The sequence below is a fragment of the Notolabrus celidotus genome, chromosome 6, assembly GCF_009762535.1.
Source record: "Notolabrus celidotus isolate fNotCel1 chromosome 6, fNotCel1.pri, whole genome shotgun sequence".
Lineage (NCBI taxonomy): Eukaryota > Metazoa > Chordata > Actinopteri > Labriformes > Labridae > Notolabrus > Notolabrus celidotus.
The window spans coordinates 31,812,348-31,832,452 of record NC_048277.1 but is presented as its reverse complement, the minus strand read 5'-3'; the positions used below and the strand labels follow the sequence as shown (position 1 = coordinate 31,832,452).

At 40.1% G+C, this 20,105-nt stretch overlaps 1 protein-coding gene across 20 annotated transcripts in view; it reads left to right on the top strand.

Annotated features, from left to right (window-relative positions):
- Positions 1-2,907: 2,907 nt before the first annotated feature.
- si:ch211-272n13.3 (ankyrin repeat domain-containing protein 26) overlaps positions 2,908-20,105 on the top strand; it is a 32,797-nt gene continuing 15,599 nt past the window's right edge. For 2 of the 20 annotated variants that reach the window (XM_034685325.1, XM_034685323.1), the window contains exons 1-24: positions 2,980-3,074; positions 3,787-3,821; positions 4,101-4,389; positions 6,269-6,383; positions 6,510-6,683; positions 7,150-7,256; positions 7,366-7,503; positions 7,751-7,911; positions 8,035-8,061; positions 8,327-8,363; positions 8,449-8,518; positions 8,611-8,662; positions 8,755-8,951; positions 11,486-11,669; positions 13,898-13,959; positions 14,039-14,138; positions 14,377-14,505; positions 14,915-14,979; positions 15,070-15,139; positions 15,231-15,275; positions 16,541-16,813; positions 16,910-17,011; positions 17,095-17,165; positions 18,350-19,198. In XM_034685325.1, the coding sequence (XP_034541216.1) occupies positions 4,193-4,389; positions 6,269-6,383; positions 6,510-6,683; positions 7,150-7,256; positions 7,366-7,503; positions 7,751-7,911; positions 8,035-8,061; positions 8,327-8,363; positions 8,449-8,518; positions 8,611-8,662; positions 8,755-8,951; positions 11,486-11,669; positions 13,898-13,959; positions 14,039-14,138; positions 14,377-14,505; positions 14,915-14,979; positions 15,070-15,139; positions 15,231-15,275; positions 16,541-16,813; positions 16,910-17,011; positions 17,095-17,165; positions 18,350-19,198 (3,225 nt within the window). In that variant the 5' untranslated portion in view covers positions 2,980-3,074; positions 3,787-3,821; positions 4,101-4,192. Of the gene's footprint in view, positions 3,075-3,786; positions 3,822-4,100; positions 4,390-6,268; positions 6,384-6,509; positions 6,684-7,149; positions 7,257-7,365; positions 7,504-7,750; positions 7,912-8,034; positions 8,062-8,326; positions 8,364-8,448; positions 8,519-8,610; positions 8,663-8,754; positions 8,952-11,485; positions 11,670-13,897; positions 13,960-14,038; positions 14,139-14,376; positions 14,506-14,914; positions 14,980-15,069; positions 15,140-15,230; positions 15,276-16,540; positions 16,814-16,909; positions 17,012-17,094; positions 17,166-18,349; positions 19,199-20,105 lie in introns of all 20 variants that reach the window. The other 18 variants (XM_034685339.1, XM_034685334.1, XM_034685340.1 and 15 more) reach the window with 15 other exon arrangements.

Sequence of the window (20,105 nt, the reverse complement as noted above, 5' to 3'; positions counted from 1 at the left end):
GATATAGCTTTTAAGATCACACTAATTAACTAGATGGCTTTGAATCAAGTCCATGTTAGCTTGAGAAATTACAGTAGTTTACCAAGGATGGGGAGCTGGAGGAGTGGAATTATGGTAAGTGCACTTGCAGTGAACAATCCAAATAAATAAGGCGAGAAAAGAGAGCCAGAAATATGACAAGAATGCTTATTTATACTGTGTGCGCCTATGTTTGTCCGCTAACAGAATCTGTTTATGGACTTAAGTCTCATTCCTTCTTTGCCAAACAGTCAAACACGACTCCAAGTGAAGCAATTAAGCAGTTGATTAATTAAACCGCTGGCTGTGTATCTATTCTTTAGACTCTCCCCTTTTACACCACAAGATTGGTAGCAGCTCATTTCTACATAAAACCTCTTCATTACATAGCATAACTGGTCAGAGGAGGATAATTTCTTGTCAATCATAAGCCAGGATAAGAAAAAAACTGTTTACGTTATTAACCCCAAGTACTTGCTTAACCCTCAGTGGTTATGTGATTGATAGACCAAGGTTGGAAGGAGAGATCGCAGGCTTTCTAGTGGAGGTGGTTATGTTCCTCATCAATATTTAATGGTCAGCTTGATTTACGAATGGATTAAGATGGAATTTCTTGTAGGATGGAACCTATGACTTTCACGTCACGTGTCAACACAACTACAAAAAAAGCCTCAAGGAATCCTTTAATGATTTATCAGACTGCATGAGAGGATAGTGATTACAGTGGTGTGTCAACACATGTTAAACAGGGCTGAGGGCTTAAGAAGAATGAATGATAATAATTGATACATTTCCTATATTCATTTAATTTGATTTCATGTATCATATGCCCCACATCTTGGCAATCTTGTGTCACAAAGAGATCAATCAATAGTTCTGGTATTTAATTTGAGGTATAACTGTGACTCATTGATTCCTGGCTCAGAAATATCCCAGATTCCAGTAACTGATGACGTCAGGAACATGGGGTGTTATTGAGTGTTGACTCAAAAACAGGATAGTTGATCACAATGGACCCAGAGAGCACAATTCAATCTTTCCTCAACATTCAGTATCATATGGTGTGAAGTGTTCAAGTACATCATTCTGAATTATATCTATGTGATAGAAAAGATGGGAGATACATCAGAGGAGGGGAAATGCATTGTAGCTGTGTTATATGAATTCCATTTTTAAGTCCCTACATCCAGTTATTTCAATTCATTTTCAATACAATTTTAAACCACATCATTTGAAAAAAATCAGAAATTTGGAACCTTTTTTTTTCTTACCTAAAGCTTTCTATATCTTTTGATCTATACATTTATTTTACTCACATTCCTTTCCTCTGGAGTCAATGCAACAGTACATGGCACAATAACGTTTCCAGAATGTTAAATATCTAACAGGGCAGGAACAACACTCGTAGAAGCCGCGCATAGCAGTTTTGAGAAGCTGTGCTCAGTGGAAGTGAAATGACTTCAATTTAAGGTTGCTGTTCTTTTACACCGTGCTATAATGGAACTAATCAGCTTAATTCTCAAAGGTGGACCCTATGGCATCATATTGCTGTGCATTGTGCTCACTCTTGGTGTTATACATGGTACTTTAAAGTAGCATTGATTGCAGTTGGTCATTACACAAATTGTAATGCAAAGTTCATGCATGCATGAAATTATTTTTAAATGCATTACGAGATGTTCATTTAAATCTCAAATTCGGTACTCAGTGTAAAGGCAAATACTCAGACATATAGGAGAAAAAAATATTCTTTATTAACTTGGAAAGAAAGTAGCTGTTCCAAGGTCCTAATTAATGATTAATCACCTTTACTGGGTCCTTTGACAAGATTGTTGACTAAGAAGTGAGATCAAAATGAAATGTTTGGTAATTTATTTATTTTATTTTATTTTATTTAACCAGGAGAAAACCACATTGAGATTAAAAATCTCTTTTTCAAGTGTGACCTGGCCAAGATCAGCAGCAGCACATTCCAGAAAAGTTACAGACAAATAACACATAGTTCTAAAACATTCAACAAATCATGGGTTTAAGACCAAAAGTCATCAGTCAAAGATTCTACAAGCTGAAACTGAAGCATCTTCCTCAAGAGCCTTCAGTCTGCTTTTAAAAGCATTTAAAGAGACAAGCTCACTCAAACCCAGACTCTCCTGCAACAGGTTCCAGGCTGCAGGAGCAGCATATGTTAAACTATTTTTACCCATTTCAAGACACACTCTGGGGACTGAAAGCAAAAGCAAGTTTTGTGACTGGGTCATAGAGCGGAGACTGTAGCTTTCTGTGTTTTTTAAATGAATAAAATCGCATAAATACGAGGGAAGCAAGTTAAGAATTGCTTTATCAACAAGGACATCTACAATTTAGGTAGAGCTATACCCTTGTGGCCTCATGTTAATAAAAAAAAAACTCATATCAACACCACCTGTCCTGGATCTCATATATTAACACTTTCCAAGGACCTACTGTTTTGAACTGATAAGGGCAGGTTTGGATATTAACAAATATTAAAGATAATTATTTTAATCAATCAAGCTATGGATACCTTAAACTTATGACTACAGGAACACTAATATAATTCATCACTTTAAATTAAGCTCTCAAGCTGCATAGTGCTTGAGATAAGCACAATTATTAGCTTGGTGACTATTTAATGAAGACTTAGTAGTTTTTTGTTTTTTTTTTGCTGATTAAAAGGCTAGGTTTTGAAAGCATTTGGTTCTTTTGGCCTGTAAAAAGTCTGACTACTTTTACCAACACCTGCAAGAGAGCTGCTTTAATGATTCTAACACAAATGCTACCATCAAGTGGTAAGCCCTTTGCACTACATATATCACAAGAATTCATCACCTCTGTCTTAACAAACCTACGTGGCTCATAAACCAGCCTTCTATAAAAAACGAGGCCGCCTATTGGTCAGTGAAAGTCCTTTCCCACCAGAGCTCGTTTCTGATTGGTTGTTTAAAATCTAAACAGCCAATACGTTCCTGTGAGCCTGTGCTCGTTAGCTAGCTTTAGCTGTAACGCTTTGGTGATGCCCTGAGCCCGAGGATCAACAGGTTGGTGTTTGATTGAATGTTCTGGAGTTACCTTTAATTACACACATAGTCACGAGCATACTTTCTCGCGTAGCTTCCTTGTTTTACTCTCGAAGGGGTCGATCTGTGTAGGTTAGCTAAAGCTGGTTTCCATCTCAGCTTTGATTTCAGAGCTAATTAGCTCTAAGTTAGCAGGGTTAAGTTTGTGTCAAGGAGTTTAGTGTTAGCTAACAAGGCAAGCACTAATGCCATTGAGTTGATACGAGTCTTGTTTATTAATGTTGCTGTTTTAGTGTTAAAGCTGCAATCCAGACTCTGCCTGTCTGTGTTTGCACATCCAGTTTGAATGTCGCGGTTTGCATCATTTGTGAGGTGACGACGTGGGAGGGCAGCACAGAGCCAACTCATTCAGAATATATATATTAATGTGTTATAATGCTTCATTAATAAAAATATGTATGCAGTGTGACATGATAATAGCAGATAAAGCCGTTTGAATTACTGAATACCTCAAATAATGTCTGAATTAATAACAGCTAAATTAGATATTACGTGGTTCTTACGTTAGCGTACCACTCGTACACTCAGTTTCCATGGTTACAAGCCACAAGCTTGCTAAACTACATTCATATAAACATCTCGAAGCTGCCTCAGCTAACAGGGTCTTTCTGTGCATTTCTATTTAATAATGACACTCCAGCATTCTTCATCATGCTTCATCATGTTCTTCTAGGTAACCTTGTGGACTGGAGGACGTCCTCTTGGAAGGTACACGAAGCTTAGTTAGCTGCTGTTAGCTTGATCGCTGTGTTTTGACAGTCAAGTAGCAGGATGTCTGAGTCATTTCACCAGATACTAAATGGTGCTTAAATCGCCATTCTTACATGCATTTGTTTTTTATAAGAGAGCTATCTTCCTGTGTGATATTGTAGAGGAGATTATTTGTGATGCAGAGATACATATATATGTGTATATTTTGATGAACGCTGCAGGGTATTCAGCATGCTTTTATAGCTGTCTAATCCGCTTTGCACGTCTTATTTATAGGGATGGAAGAGCCTCCTGCTGTGATCCTCCAGCCCCAGACGACTGTCAGGTAGTGACGGTGCAAGAGGAATGCTGAGCTGCCTTAATATACAATGAAGAAGATATTCAGCTTCACTAAGAAAAAGAAGCCTTCCGGCACTCCTGATAATGGAAGTGTGCTTTCTGTGGGATATGAGCTGAAGGACAAGGACCTGGGGAAGGTTCACAAGGCTGCCTCTGTGGGTGACACTGCAAAGTTGAAGCAGCTGGCTAAAAAGAATGACATCAATCAACTTGACAAGGAGAACAGGTATGTGGGACAAAAGCACTAGTTTCCTCATTTTTGACAGCATGCCTCAGTGTTTAGTTTGAATACATGGTTGATTAAATGCTATGATTACATGATGTGACCACTTGACCCTCTTGTCACCTTTAACCTACATGGCATTTCTGTCTACATGATTCGTCAGCATATATTAAAGTCTTCCTAAGCTGACAAAATGACATCTTAATTTTTAATCCTAAGGGTATCAATTTGGCTTCTGGTCAAACGATGTCCAGTATTTAAACTTTCAGCAGATCACTACCTGCTGTTTGAAATGTACATGACACCACAGTGTATTTTCTACTTATGTTTCAAAGTAGTATCAAGTTACCAAATACAATTAGTATGAGTCAGGAGTAACTGACCAATGATAGTGGAGCACATGAGCGTTTGCTTCAATGCTTTGGATAGGTAAAAAATAATGTCTGACTCTTTAGAATCAGGGAAATGTTCATTTTAGGCAATAATTATCAAAATACTTAAAATATAATGATACAGAAATCATATAGAAATGTGTTATAATGGACATTGGACATCAGACTTGAGTTTTAAGCCACAAATAAAGAAAATTGTCCAGTCCTTTTTTTTATCAACTCATAAATATTTTGAAGGTAAAGTCCATTATTTCATCAAAAAACTCATTCATGTGTTTATTTCCTTCCGCTTTGACTACTGCAACCCACTATACACCTGTCAACCAAAAATAAATCCACCGCCTTCAGACAGTGCAATGTGCAGCAGCCCGGCTTTTAACTTGAACAAAAAAATGAAACCATATCACCCCAATTTTAGCATCCTTACATTGGCTCCCTGTTGTTTTTAGGATTTTAAGACACTTTTAATCACATTTAAAGCACAACATGGACTCGCCCTTCAATACATTTCTGAGCTTTTATCTCCCCATGAACCAGGACGCAGTCTGAGATCCTCTGGCAGTGCTCTGCTTGCTGTTCCCCGGTCTAGGCTGAAAAACTAAAGGCGACGGGGCCTTTGCTGTCAGAGCCCCCCGACTGTGGAACAGCCTGCCAGAGGAAATCAGACTCATCCCTAATTTTATTTCACTACTCGAGACACACCTTTTATTTTGTGAATGTATTTCATTTTTTTAACGTTGTAACTCTGCTTTTTTTCTCTGGGTGCTTTTATTGACTCTCTCCTTCTATTATCTTTTTAAAAAAAATATGTGAAGCAGTTTGTTACTTGTATTAAAAAGTGCTATGCAAATGAAAGTATTATGAAATCATTTATTTTATCATTATAATTAAGTGCACTTCTTGCATCTATCAAATAAAGTTGACAGTGACTAAGACTGGGCTGCAACTAATGAGTATTTTATTATTAACTAATGTAATGATTATTTTCATGATACAGATTTATTGTTCAATTCTACAAATTAAAATAAAGGTGATAAAATATCTCAGTACAATTCTGCAGATGCTACAACATCTTCAAGATGTTTCTCTTGTACTACTGATGGTCCAAAACACAAAGACTTGTTCATTTACATTCATAATGGGTGAGAGGAATAACATTAGTTTTAGGTTCAAGAAGCTGGAACTAGCAAGTTTTTGCATCAAAAAATAACTGAACCTTTTTTTCAAATCATTAAAATACTTCATTTATTTTCATTAACAAAGCATTTTATGGCTGTAGCTGTAATGAGCTATTTTAAAAAGAGCATTTGCATATAGGAGCCATGTTCTAAATATCACTGTTGAATACTGTGACTGGCCCTGAATGTTGAAAACAACAAAGATAGTAATCCTGAAGTTTAAACTAGTTGTATAGAAGTTAAGAAATATCAGTGCAAGTGTCAAAGTAACAACAATAATGTTTGCACTTAAACTTTCCTTTACTGTTACAGGACAGCGCTTCATATCGCCTGTGCCAGCGGACATGTTGAAGTGGTGCAGTTCCTCGTTGAAAGCAAAGCCAAGCTTAACCTATGCGACAATCAAAACAGATCCGCCTTGATGAAGGTAATCCTCTATAACTAACATTCATTTAGATAATATTAAATGTGTTGAAATGATCATAGTTTGCTTCCGTCCTGATGTAAACCTTGTTCAAGCCTCTGCATTCACACCAATCATCCACTGTTTCAGGCAGTGCAAGGCCAGCATGAGCGCTGTGTGTGCATACTGCTGGAGAATCATGCCGAGCCTAATCTGGTGGATATCAATGGCAACACAGCCCTTCATCTGGCATCAAACATACCAGCCATATCCACTGCTGTCCTGCTGCTGGAGCACGAGGCTGACATCAATTCACAGAATAAGGTGATACTGTCGTTCTTTCTTTGTCCACCACATTATCTTTCTATCGACAACTTTGCAGCCTTGGGCTTAGATTATTTGAAAGAGCTTGAGATTATAAAAAGTCACTTCATTTGTGGACTATCATAGTTAAAGAAGGAGGTTTTAAGTTGCATTAAATCCCCATTGTTTATGTGGTTTTACATTTAGTGTTTACATCTGGGTGCTTAAAAATCAACAAAATCAAGAACCTTGGTGACCCATGGGGAAAGTGGTTTAACAGCCGCCTGTATACCTGAATAGAGTATCAGAATGTTCACCACCTATAAAATATGACCCTCAGTTCATGATGACATATTAATATAGTGATGTTGCCTGCCTGATGAAGTCTATTTTGGGGTGTTTATACCTGATGATAGCGTGTGTCCTGGGTGATATGGAAGGTGTGTTGATACCAGGTGTTAACAGGGTACATGATCTCATTTACAAGGAGGGGTTCGCACCATTGACTGTAGCCGTCCGTGAGGACCACCTCGAGATGGCTGAGTTTCTCCTCAAGGAGGGTGCAGATGTGAATTTGCTTTCCTTGGACCAAAGGTCAGTTCCAAACATTTTTCACATTTGTGGTTACATGTCCAGTAACCTTTATATATCTGAATTCATTATCTGAGGTTGGTCACTCTGCTGTTCTGGGTCTTACCTGCAGGTCCCCATTGATGATAGCTGCTGGCAATGGACAAATCAATATGCTGCGGCTGCTGTTGCGGTTTGATGCAGATATCACACTCAAAGATACCAAAGGATGGTCAGCTGATGACTACGCAGGGATGAATGGCCACCATCCGTAAGCTTTGCTCTTTATCCTTTCACTTCAGTTGTGTTTCCTCTTAACAACTAAACCCATGAAAGTGAGTAAGGCCCAATAAATGTCATTCATAAGTCATCTTTGGACACTTTCATTCTTCCTTATTTCTTTTATTGTACCTGCTCATGTCAGATTTGCACACCTGAAGCTGCATACGTAGGTTAGGTAAGGTCATAGGCCGTAGGTTAGGACTTATAACACTTACTCTGTCTTCATTTTCTTGTAGTTGTTCCCTCCTGATAAACGAGCACAGCACCCAAAGGAACGATGGAGCCTCCCTGTCATTTCAAGGTCCAAGCAAAAAGAAGAAAAAAACCTTATTGGGCAGTCCCTCCCAAGATATCGAAGCCGGCTTTTCTTTGGGAGGACCAGCCACTGACAAAGACGGTAAGGATATACTGCTCGTTTAAAGCTTATCAAAGGGAAAATAGTATGAGGATGTATTTGTGTCTATTCTTTATTGACTTTGATTATTTCATTCATTCCTCATGCATTACCTACTGGATCTAGAGCATGGAGCAAATGAAGCAGGGGGAGGTATTACTTTGATTAGATGAACTGTCTTGAACTTCAACAAAGACTGTCTTAGTTTTTCCAGTAACAGTCACTAACATGTTGTGATGATGGATACTCTACATGCTGCTGTTTGCAGGAAAATACATTTTTGTGCTGCTTCTGAGATTTAGTCCATTTTGAGATTTGGCTGTGTCATTCATCATGCTTAGATATGACAAGTATGTCATCTTTTTAAATAAGGCAAAGTGTTAACTGACTGAAAATAAGTCCCTCTGCTTTGTTGCAGAATTTGAAGACAACTCTCAGTCTGAGTCACTAAGTCGGTAAGCACATATTTCTTCTACATGTTAGATACTTGGTTTAACAGGTGAGATGTAAAAAGTCAAACCACTTTTCTTTCTTTAAAAGGGTTTCAAAAAGTGCTGCGGATGAATGGCCTTCATCAGATGATGATGATGAATCAGTTTTAATTGAAAAGGTTTGTGAAACATTTCTTTTCTCTATATTTTTGTGTCAAGTGTGATTTTCCAAAATGTTCTTCTAGTTCTCATGGGATATAATGTATTTCAGAAACCCCTGAAGGTAAACCTAAGGAAATTGATTGCATCAGAAAGAGGACAAGGTACTGAAAGTCTTCCTGCTCAGTCACTTGTTAGTTTCCTTCCATAGTTTGCGATTTTTTGTTTGTAATCTCTTGTCCCTGCCTGCCTTTAGCATCTGCGCCGCCGAACAGATCCCTGAGTGGCACAGAATCAGAGCCAGAGAGTGAAAATAGAGTCCAGAGAATCCCATACCTCCCACAGACTTTACCATCAAACAAAGCTCCACAGCACCCAGTAGATCCCTCTCCTGTTTCCTTCCTTTCCAAAGCGCCCCAGATGACTTCTACCCCTCTTCCAAGCTATAGAAAGGTAAAATATTTCTACTGAAGCTTTCCACTTGCATGTCTAAGACTTCTTTCCCTCCTTCTATCTTTCTCTTAAACTCTTTTGACGAGCAGGCAGCACAGCTGAGCGGGACAAAAGCAAACACTCAGAGCAGCCATCAAGTAGTACAAGAAGATCTGACCCCAAAGCAGGAAGCCCAGAACCTGGGGACTCTGAGGAGGAGGATGGAGAAGAGGAGGAGGATGAGGAAGAAGATGAGGATGAAGATTCTGAGGATGAAGAAGAAGAGGAAGAAGAGGAGGAGGAGGAGGAAGAAGAAGAAGACGAAGAAGAGGAGGAAGATGAGGATGAGGAAAGTGAAGAAGAGGATGAAGAAGATAATGAAGGTGAAGAGGAAGAGAGTGATAACTCTGCAGCTTCTGCTGAGGCTAACTCGGCTGAACTTGAAAGCATTCAAAAACCTTCTGTTACTGAGGCCCTTCAGATTATTGACAGTGCCGATGCTCCAGACAAACCCGACACTGAGGTGTCTTGTGAAGGTGTGATTAGTTCTGCTGTCGTAGGTGAGAATGTTGATGCCTCAGAAAAAGATGCCAATACAGAGACTCCAAACAATGATATTGGCAGCCCAGCTGAAACAAAAAGCTATTCCATACCAGCAACATTGAATGTAGCGGAGGATTGTGTCGTGTCAGCCATCAGGGTAGAATCTAAATTCTCTGATGAAGACGATAGCCTTGGTAAGGACAGTGCACGGCCATATGGCCAAAATATAAACCCTGACTTGGGTTTAAAAGAAGGCTCCATTAAAGAGGAAGAATTTGAAAAAGATATGGATAAAGAAGAAGATGATAACTCCTGGATCGATGAAGAAAACAGTGGTGAAACTGTGTGGAACGACAGTGCTGAAGAGGAAGAGAACCACAAAGGGCGCAACACTGTCCTCGCCAAGCGAATGAAAGCGATCCCCGTGGATGAAGATGAAAATACAGATGGCTCCACAAATGCTGGATCGAATGATGAAGCCTATAAAAAAGAGAAACGCAAATCCTCATGGGGCTCCTCCTTAGAGGACAGTGATGCTGACCTGTCCAAGGAAGATAAGGTACAAGAAGAGATGCTTGATGAGAACAACGAGGCAGATTTACAACCAGAAGCAGAAAAGCAGAATTCCAAATCAACATTACCTCACCCAAATGAAGACCACCTGAATGATTCTTGGGATTCTTCATCACCAGTGGCAGAATCTCCAAAACGTGTCTCACCTCAGACAGTGACAGATAAACCCCTGTCCCCCATGAGATTATCTGCAACAAGCACTCCTAAGTCCAAAGGCAGAGCTGCTAAAACAACAAAAGAAGAATCAGATTGGGATTCTACATCCGAAAATAACAACCAGGGTGATAATGGCTCCATCATTTCAGGCGATGTGCAGCCACCAGTGACTGAAACAAATATAGTGACAGTGAAGCAGACTGAGGAGCAGCAGGGCTCTGATGCTTCCTTGGAAAATGAAGAGAGAGGAAGTATTGACAAAGAGTCCAATGACCCCTCCCCTGCTGTGTCACCAGAACCAAAGGAGGATAAAATAACCAGAAACCAATCACTAGATAATGATGATGATGATGATGATGATGTGGAACCAGTTGCTCAGTCATCCCAAATGGAAGAAAAAGAAGACTTGGAGCACGAGAGAGCCGATGACAATAGCTGGGATGACGAAGATGAGGGCAACGAATCGGAAAAGCAGGAAATGGAGAAGACAGAGAATGATGGTTTAGAAAACTGTGGTGACGTCTTGGAGACGCCAAAGTCTAGACCCTCAAGTGCAACCAACGCTAAGTTGGAAGAGGACCCGGAGGATGAGGAAGATAAAGGCAATGAAAAGGCTCCTCAATCAGCTTTTGATGTAGATGATGCAAATTCAGTGATTAACAGGGAAACGTTGCCGGATGCTGAGAGAGACGATGAAACAAGCGAGGACTCTGACAGCATGGACAAAAAGCTGCAGTATGATTTTGCCAGCGCGACAGTCAAAGTGTCGGATGATGGGAGCCCGCGCAAAGACAGCAAGTCACAGGATGAACGCGGAGCTGAACTAATCGGATATGTTCCACTAGAAAGCAAAAGTGCCATTGTACCCCAGGAAGGAGGGTCACTTGATGACCTCAGTAAAGATCCAATAAGGGAGAGGACGTTTTCAAACCCTCCCGCTAAAGATGAGGTCACTGCAGGTCAACTCCCTGATTCAGACAAGAGCGAATTGTCTGATGAAGAGATACACCAGACTGATGATGGTGTTAAAGTAGAATCAGCTGATGTAGAGATTGTAGGCGACGTCGAAGAGCATGTGGGCCAGGTGAAATAGAATCCATTTTTTGTAGTGTAGCAGTTTAGAAATAGGGGCGTCTGTAAACCCTGTAGCTCTGCCAACACTTTCACCACCCTGCATTATTTCTTATGATTGTTCACAATGCTTGTCTGTTCATTAAGAATTCCCTGAAGACAGCCCAGTATTAGAAAAAGAGTTAACATGTATTTGTATGTTTTTTACACAGAGGGAAGAGTACACTGATGATGATGATGATGATGAGGATGAGCAAGAAAACGAAGAGGAGGAGGAGGAGGAGGAGGAGGATGGTGAAACATCAGATGACAACAATCAACCTGAAGGGAGTGCAGAGTCCCTTGAAGCCACATTGCCTGTGCCTGAGACAGAAGGATCCCAAAATAAGAAAAGAGGTATGTAAAGAGAAAAACCTTGAAGTATGTTGAACCAAAATAATTTATCACACCCGGAATGTGAAGTGTTTAAAGAGGATGTTTTGAAAACAATCACGCTGTCCGGCTGACTCTCTTTGGTACTCGAGTCCTGTGGCCGTCTTGAACTTTTGCTGTGTTCAGATGTGATTTTTAAGCAGAACTAATTGGAGCTTTAGAGGGCATCCAAACCAACATCACTCTCTCTGGACACCTTATTGTGTGCTTATTACCGCAGTAAGTGCTCACGTTCTGCCGCCGAAGTGGGAAGTTTAACGAGATAACAAGATTTGTGACTCATCCGGATGAACGAGGTGTCGTGGCACGAGGCCTCTCAAAGTTGTTTGATTTAATACGAATCAAAGACGGTAGTGATTGGACACTTTATATGAGGATGTTTTCTGCTGAACTACAAAATTTGATGAAGAACACATTTTAGAATTTTGTGGGTATGTTAGTTCAAATAATACATTAAGAACAAAGGAATAAAACCATAGACTGGATAAATAATGGAAGTAGTATCCGTGACGTCACCCATCTGTTTCTGAAGCGCTGTTTTGAAGCCTATCGTCGGCGGGAGCCATATTAGAAATGCTGAACTCAACCTAACTGCTGTTGAGTGAGTGTGACGTAAAGAGGTAGGCTTTGAGCCTCCTCGCCAACAGCTACAGTGTTCCCGCCTGTCAATCAAGACAGCTGTGCCTCTCATAATGGAAAACTCGTAAACTTCTATCTTCGACATAGCCGCGTTATGAAATGAGCTATCCAGACTGCACTCGCCTTTTGTAGCAGGCATTTTTGAATTGGTGTGTATGTGGTTTCCAGGACTCCTGGAGCCAGCCTCAAGCGGACACTCGATGAACTGCAGTTTTTAACACTTCTGCATTGGTTTCAATTCTCGCGGCCGGAGGTTGCCGCTTGAATAAAACTGAAATTGATTTCAAGCCATGTTGCTACAAATTAATCTAAAACAAGTCTTTCAGCATCTCTAACTATTAGAGACCAACAGCTGTTACACTGTGTCCTATAGCATTGCATCATATAGCATCACATGCTCCCTCTCCACAGTGAATCCTCTTCATATCCTCACTTCTCTGTGTGCTTAAGATCAGAGTAGAGATAAATGAGGTTTGATTAGATGTGTGTAGACTCCAGTGGAAATGTACCAATTTTTATGTTTGGTGTGAATTTGGATGGAAGTGTTTGATCCGTTTCTTTATCACACCAAAGCAGAAAGTTCATTTTACAGGAGGGGACTCAAAGTGTTGGAGGTTGTGTGGATTTCAGGAAGCAGACCACTGGCATATGTTCTGGGAATGTCCAATGTTTAGACCCTTCTGGATTGAGTTCAACAGAATATTAAAAAGTATATTTTAATATTGACATGCCCCTACAATTTACTGTACTATTTTTAGGAGATGTAGATTTTCAGGCGAGGCCTGTTGATAGATACCTGTTGCTTGTAAAAAAGCCATTACGAGGCGCTGGTTGCTTCCTGAACCTCCCACAATACAGGAGTGGATTGGCATAGTACATGATATTTATGTTATGGAAAGGATTACTTTCTGTTTACGACTTCAGAAGGACGTATTTATAAAACTCTGGACCAAGTGGACTAGCTATGTAAAACCCCTACAGACAGATTTTGTGGATGATACCACTCAGGGACCCTGTGATGCTGTCTTGTCTTAGCTATTTTCATGTTTATTTGTTTTTCTGTGTGATTTTCTGTTACTTATCTCTCTCTGAAATGTTTCTGGCTCACAATAAGTATCTACATATCGTCTCTCCCAGGTTCTATTTAGTTCCAATAATCATAAAAAACGGAGGACTGCAGAGGAAATGAATATTATTCACTCTTATATGTCAATGCTCTGTACAACAAACTGCTGTCCAATAACAAAAATAAAGAATTAAAAAAAAAAAAAAGATCAGAGTAGAGATGTAACCGGTCAAGTTAAAAAATGGATGTCCGTTAAACAGAAACACATGCTTTATATTCTGATATTTAGACGCTTCTTTCTTGTAAATGAAAAACAATGCAGCCAACACAAAGTAAGCTTCTACCACAATCCTGAGAACACTTGTTTGTGCTGCATTAAGTTGACTCAGTCTAATCTGTGCCTATCCAAGAAAACCTGCAACATTCTGCAGCTACCACTGCTCCTTTCAGTTCCAGGACTTTCATTACTCTCCATCTGTTTGAATAGATTTCCTGTCTGAGCTGGGCCTAGAGAAAGGGGAGGAAGAGCAGGATTCCTGGGACTCTGAGGTATAGTGAAGAGATGTTTTGAATACACGTTTGGGTCAGATGATTGTTAAACACTTAATAACAGGTTGTTGTCTTTCAGTCCCACTCTGAAAGTGTTAAAATGCCACGTGAGGAGAAACAAAGCTCACATCCTCAGGATCAAGAAGAAACATCTGCTGTCAAGGAAGAAAGTAAAGACGGTACGTCAATTTCCTTTTTACTGTTTTTAATCCAAAGCGATCAAATCATTCCACGCTCCATTTCATGCTGCAGGATAAGTTTGGTCGTGGTTCATCCTAACATAATACAATCTGACTTTGGTAAAATAATGCAAGCATAAATTAAAGTTCAAGCCCTCACATGTTGCAGAATATTTATGTTTAAGATGTTTTCATGTGTTATAACAGTCTTTCCAATGTTGTGACATTTCTTTTGTAGACTTGTTTTATATACCCTCTTTTTTAAGAGGGAAAGGAAACAATAGGGTGGCAGTGCTAGAACCTGGATGGAGTGTAGGCAGGCCAAGAGGCAGCCAGGAAAAGGGTATGAATGTCCCGACTCATAGGTGTAAGGAACAGCATGTGAACCTGACCATCAGCTCGTCATAAGAGAATGCATGTATCACAAACTACTGCTCCATCCTGCCTGTTACCCCCGAACTGCATTTGTCTCAAATTTGAGACTTAAGAGGCCAGAGGTTTGTCTCTGCTCGCCTGGTTTCAGCAGATCATGGCTCAGATAATATCAAGAAGTGAGCACAGCACTTGTAAACATGATTGGCTGATGCTGAGTGAGGGAATGGAAATGCTTGTCTGATGCCCAACTCTGCATCGTTATGCTAAATAACCAGGAGCTCATCTGCATGGCAACGCATTGCACAAACTTCTGACAGTGACATCTTGCTTGATCAGAATATTTTGATTGGACAGCTATTCCTGTTTCCTGAATCATAACACACATGTATTGTCATTTGCAGCTGCAAGCAGTAATAGTGAGTACAGAGGGGAACATGTGGAGAGGGAAGAAACTGTACAGAAGGAGGTAGGTTCATCAACTAAATGCAGTAAAGGGTTCAAACTGTTGTCATGTTTGAATAGAAAAAGAAATGTTTTTTCTTTTTCTTTTTATTAGACTGAGAAAACAAAATGGGAACCTCTTAGTGTCCTGAGCAAAATTCAAAGTGACAAAGAGCAAACAACAGGTAAATAGTCTACTCTGTGACGTCCCAGGTTCTGTTGGTCTAAAGTTGAAGTTATTTGAAGAAGTGTTTGAACTTGTGTTTTCTCTCACAGACCTTATGGAAGAGCTTGGTCTGGGTGACGTGGATGATCTTGAAGGTAAGATGAGTTATTCCTCTCTCTGATTAATACGTTTAACCATAATGTTAATGTCTCCATGAACCCTGATGGGATGGTTGGTAGTAGCGATGGTAGTTCAGCAGTCACACCATACATGCTTTTCTTCAAAGAGGGTCTGCTGGTTGAGAAATGTTAACTACCTGAAACAGCTGCTTTCCACATGGCCCAATGAACAGACCGACAAAGCACTATTCTACATCACGCCTAAACAGAATTATTCTTGTACAATTTCCTCATTAAGCCCACAGCCCCACTACCAATGCTAGGACATCAAATGTGATTGCTCACTTATGGTTTTTACATTTCCTTTTGGCTTCTTCAGTTTGATTTTTGATTTTTGATTGGCAAGGTTTTTAATGCGAAAATTTAAAAAAGAAACCCAAAGCTCCGGCTATAAGAAGTACATTTCTTTCCCTTAACAATTTTAGCCCATGGTCTAAACCAGGGGTTCCCAAACTTTACCATACCAAGGCCCCCCAAACAGCATTAGCTTCTGGCAGGGGACCCCCTTTGCAAACCCACAGACAATGCTTCAAAATTTGTAAAGAAACATCAACTTTTAGAATGTATTTTCTTACTTTTATTCACTTTTCATAAATTATTACATTTGTTTAGCATGGGAAATTATTAAGAAACGTTTTGTAAAAATATAAAAATAAGAAATAATTAGATTCTATTTTTTCCCTTCCCTCCAATTTTCTAAGGCCCCCCTAGTGCCCCCCTGGTGGCCCCCACTTTAAAAACCACTGGTCTTAACAGGTTGACCTCCTCAGACCTTTTTGTTTTTATTGTTGCATTGAGCAAAATTCAACCTACAATGAAAAGATGCGTTGAATTTGAAAATGAAATCCAATATCCCCACCTTTAAAAAAAAAAAAAAACAAAAAAAAAAACCATAATGTTAACAATTGAATGTCATGGAAGCCTCACTTTTAAATGCTTAGAAGCTTAAGTCTTTTTATATGTTCGCAACACTGACTTTGTATTTTCTATCATCTGCATTTTGAAGTTCGCAAAGCAGGTCAGTGAACAGTATAGCTGATTAGATAAGGTGAACTTGTGCCTGTAGTTCCTTCTTTGACACCCCAGCTTGATAGATAGTACTGTAGTAGCATTCCACTGTAATGCATTAGCTAGTTGTATTGAAATGTAAAGGTTATCCCAGTATAGACTCCCGCTCTAGTCTCAGCATCTTCAGTGTCATATCATGTTATCAACCCCAGTCGCTCGTCTCAATGACACAGATGCATCAGATTGGGACTCAGCCAGTACCACCAGTAAGAGAACCCTGCCTGGCCGTAGAATCGCCTCCCCTGGACTTGAGGAGTTCCCAGAATGCACTAATCCTCCAGTTAAAGAGGAGGATGAAGATGTGGCTCCAGCAGCACCCCCGACCCCACAGAGAAGCATCACCTCCAACAAGAGTCTGCCTGGCACACCCACTCAATCAGTGCCTCAACCTCAACCTCAACCACGAGCAAGGAAGCTGGTGCTCCAGAAACCAGAGAGTGAAGACGGTGAGACCCTTTTTAAAAAAAATGTTAACATGTCCGTACAATTAACCACAGCTCATGTTCACAGCATGTTTCTGTTTCTTACCGTGACTTGTTCAGAATCAGATTGGGAGCCTGACAATGAGGCGCCTTCTTCCAATACCAACAAAGTTGACAATCAGCCGCAGAATATAGCTGAGCTTCCTGCCATGGTTACACCAGGTAGGACTCACTTTTTTAAGAATGCATGTAGACATTTCTGTGCTCATGCCCTGTTCTCTATACTAAGTGTTTTTTCTCCTTAGGTTCCCCTGAGCGCTCACCGGTGGCCAGTGACAGAGAGAGTGATAAAGAGACCGACGGGCAACATCAAAAGGTAAGAATTACACAGAGAATACTGCTTAAATCCTAATATTTATAATTTACTTGTGCTATTTTGTTATTTTTATGGTAATACTAGGCAAAGCATTGGGAGAAGAGAAGACAAATTTATTGTTACAGTGGGAAATTTGCCTTGAACTCGGTGATTAGACAGTAAAATAAACAACAGGTCTTAATTCAATCAGTGGTTCCCACACATACACTACCAGTCATAAGTTTGGACATACCTTCTCATACAATGGGTTTCATTTATTTGAATTATTTTCAACATTGTAGATTAATACTGAAGACATCACAACTATGAAATAATCTGGTTTTGCCATAATCTGGATTACAACAGAAGTCAAATAGGGCTATCCATTGTGTACTAACCCTACCTCTGAACAACACAACTGATGGTCTCAAACACATTAAGAAGGCAAGTCATTCTACAAATGAACTCTTGACAAGGCTCATGTTAAGTAGAAACCATTCCAGGAGACCACTTCATGAAGCAGACTGAGAGAATACTAGGAGTGTGCAAAGCTGTCATGAAGGAAAAAGGGGGCTACTTTACAAAATCTAAAATATAAAACATATTCTGCTTTGTTTAACACTTTTTTGCTCATTAAATAATTCCATATGTGTTCTTTCATAGTTTTGATGTCTGTGGTATTAATCTACAGTGTTTCAGATAATTGAAATAAATACAAACCCTTGAATGAGAAGGTGTTTCCAAACTTTTGACTGGTAGTGTATGTAATACCTGGGAGGGCCACTGCAGTATGTTGGCACACCATTTTTTATTTCCTTTTTTGGGATCAGTGGTTTACAGTGACACAGGTTTAAATCCACAAATCTGGGAATTTGACCTCTACTTCCCAGATCTACGTCCCATTCTGATTTTTGCTGGGTTTGAGTAAGGCGGGTCATTTGTCAAAGTTGGATTGGACATATTCAAATGTGAATTTTCCAATGGTGTGGTAACTACTAAACATTTTGGCAAGATAGATCTTGACTTTGGTAGAAGTTACAGGTATTGTGCTGTTTTCTGTAATTAAATAACTCAATTGATTTACATTACTCTAAGACGGCAATGTGATGGAAATGTTGGAACTTTTTTTTCTTATTGAAAACCAAAATTGTGTTTTGCATTGTCCTATCTGTTTTGTGTTTCCTTGTCCATTCATGCCATCATAGGAGAGAGATGATTCAATAGATTCATGTCAGTTAGATCTAGACAACCCATGTGCATCTGGCCATACGGGCCCTGACAACAGAGCAAAGTCCATTGACTTAAGACATCAATGCAGTCCTGAAGAAAGAGGTGAAGCCAGTGGTGATGTCCCGTGGGAGCGACGTTACGAGAAACTCTGGGTAGAAGTGGAGAAAAGGGAAGTGAAATCAACTTTCAAGAATGTAGCTCATGAATTAAAAGAGAAGTTTGGGGAGCTGCTTAGATCAAGATCCCCGGCAGAAGACGTCGCCGAAAACAAAGAAGGGGTGGCTGAATCTTCTTCAAGTGATGAAGAAGAAGGAGAAATCATTGTGCGCCCAACTGCCAGAGCACGGAGTACCATCCTCCTCACTATACCCGAGCAGAGGGAGTCTGGACTGGAGGACTCTGTGACAGAATCAAGTGACAGGTCGGCATGTGACGGCACGATGCAGGACAGGTGTGAGCGTCCAGTCAGTGAGAGCAGCATGTGTCAAGAGCAGGATCTACTTGCTGATGACGCTCAGGAGGATGGCAGGTGTCCATCACCACAGCTCGCCATAGCACAGAGAGACAGCTCAGATAATCACAACATATCCACGTCTTATGTCGACCGAGGCACACTCTTAAAAGATGAGGTCAAACTGGGGCACATCCACCGATCACACCTGGACCTTATCCATAAAGACACCAGTGCTTATGATGATGAAACTGAGATGAATGAGGAGGATCCAGAGGAGTTCCCTGAGTCACGCACATGCAGGCGTGCAACGTCGATCCCAGGTGTCTCTGATGAAGAACTGGAGGAGGACATGGAGAGATTTAAACTTGAGGTAGGGATGCTGAAGGGTGTCTTCCTGGATTTGGAGAAAGAAAAGGCCCAACTCCAGAAAGAGGTAGAGGATGGCCGCCCCTCAAACAGTCTCTTCTAGATCGCCTCACTTTCTCTTCACTTAATCCATGTCCTGCGTTTCATTTCTCTTCATCGTCTGTTTCAAAGGGCCCAAACTGACCCCACGTCATGACCTTCATCTCATGTCTCTCTGTTAGACGCTTCTTCTCCATGTCTTGATATTTATTTTCAATTCAAGTTCAAATAGAAAAGTTACTCTTGCATGTGTGTGTGTGTTTTTAACAAACTGTAAAGACGTGTAGAATCAAACTACCATTTGTTAAAGGACTAAAGAAACTTTTGTACTGACTTGTAGTGACAAACACTGGTTCTGTGTTGTGTGTTTAGTCGTGACTTGCCCTTGCTGATGCATGGACTTTGCATGAGTCTTTATGTTGAGTTGTGTTTTTTAAAGGTATGATTTCTTTTTTAGGTGTTGTGGTGTGACTTGTGTGTACAAGGAGCCTTCTTTTTCCCTATAAAAGAAGTGCAGTTGTGATGATATGCCGGTTGCTGTTTGTGTTGTCTGTAAACATGCAGGTCTTTTGTAATAACTGATCTAAATGAGGAGGATAGGTCTATTTTTGGCCAGCCTTTTGAGTGTTTGTAGGTCTCTTTAAAAAGAAAGCATGCACCTTTGATAAAGACAACATGTGTTGTTCTCTGTTGTGCAGCAGAATAGTTAACACCATAAAATATACAGTTCATTTCAAAGGAAAGGCTTTAAAAGAGAGTAATTCTGCAGCTCATGTAGAATAAGAAATGAGCCTTTGATTTTATCTCTACTAAACCATCTCTCTTTTTTTAGATGCTCACCTTTCAGACGATCTGATCTTATTGTAGCTTAT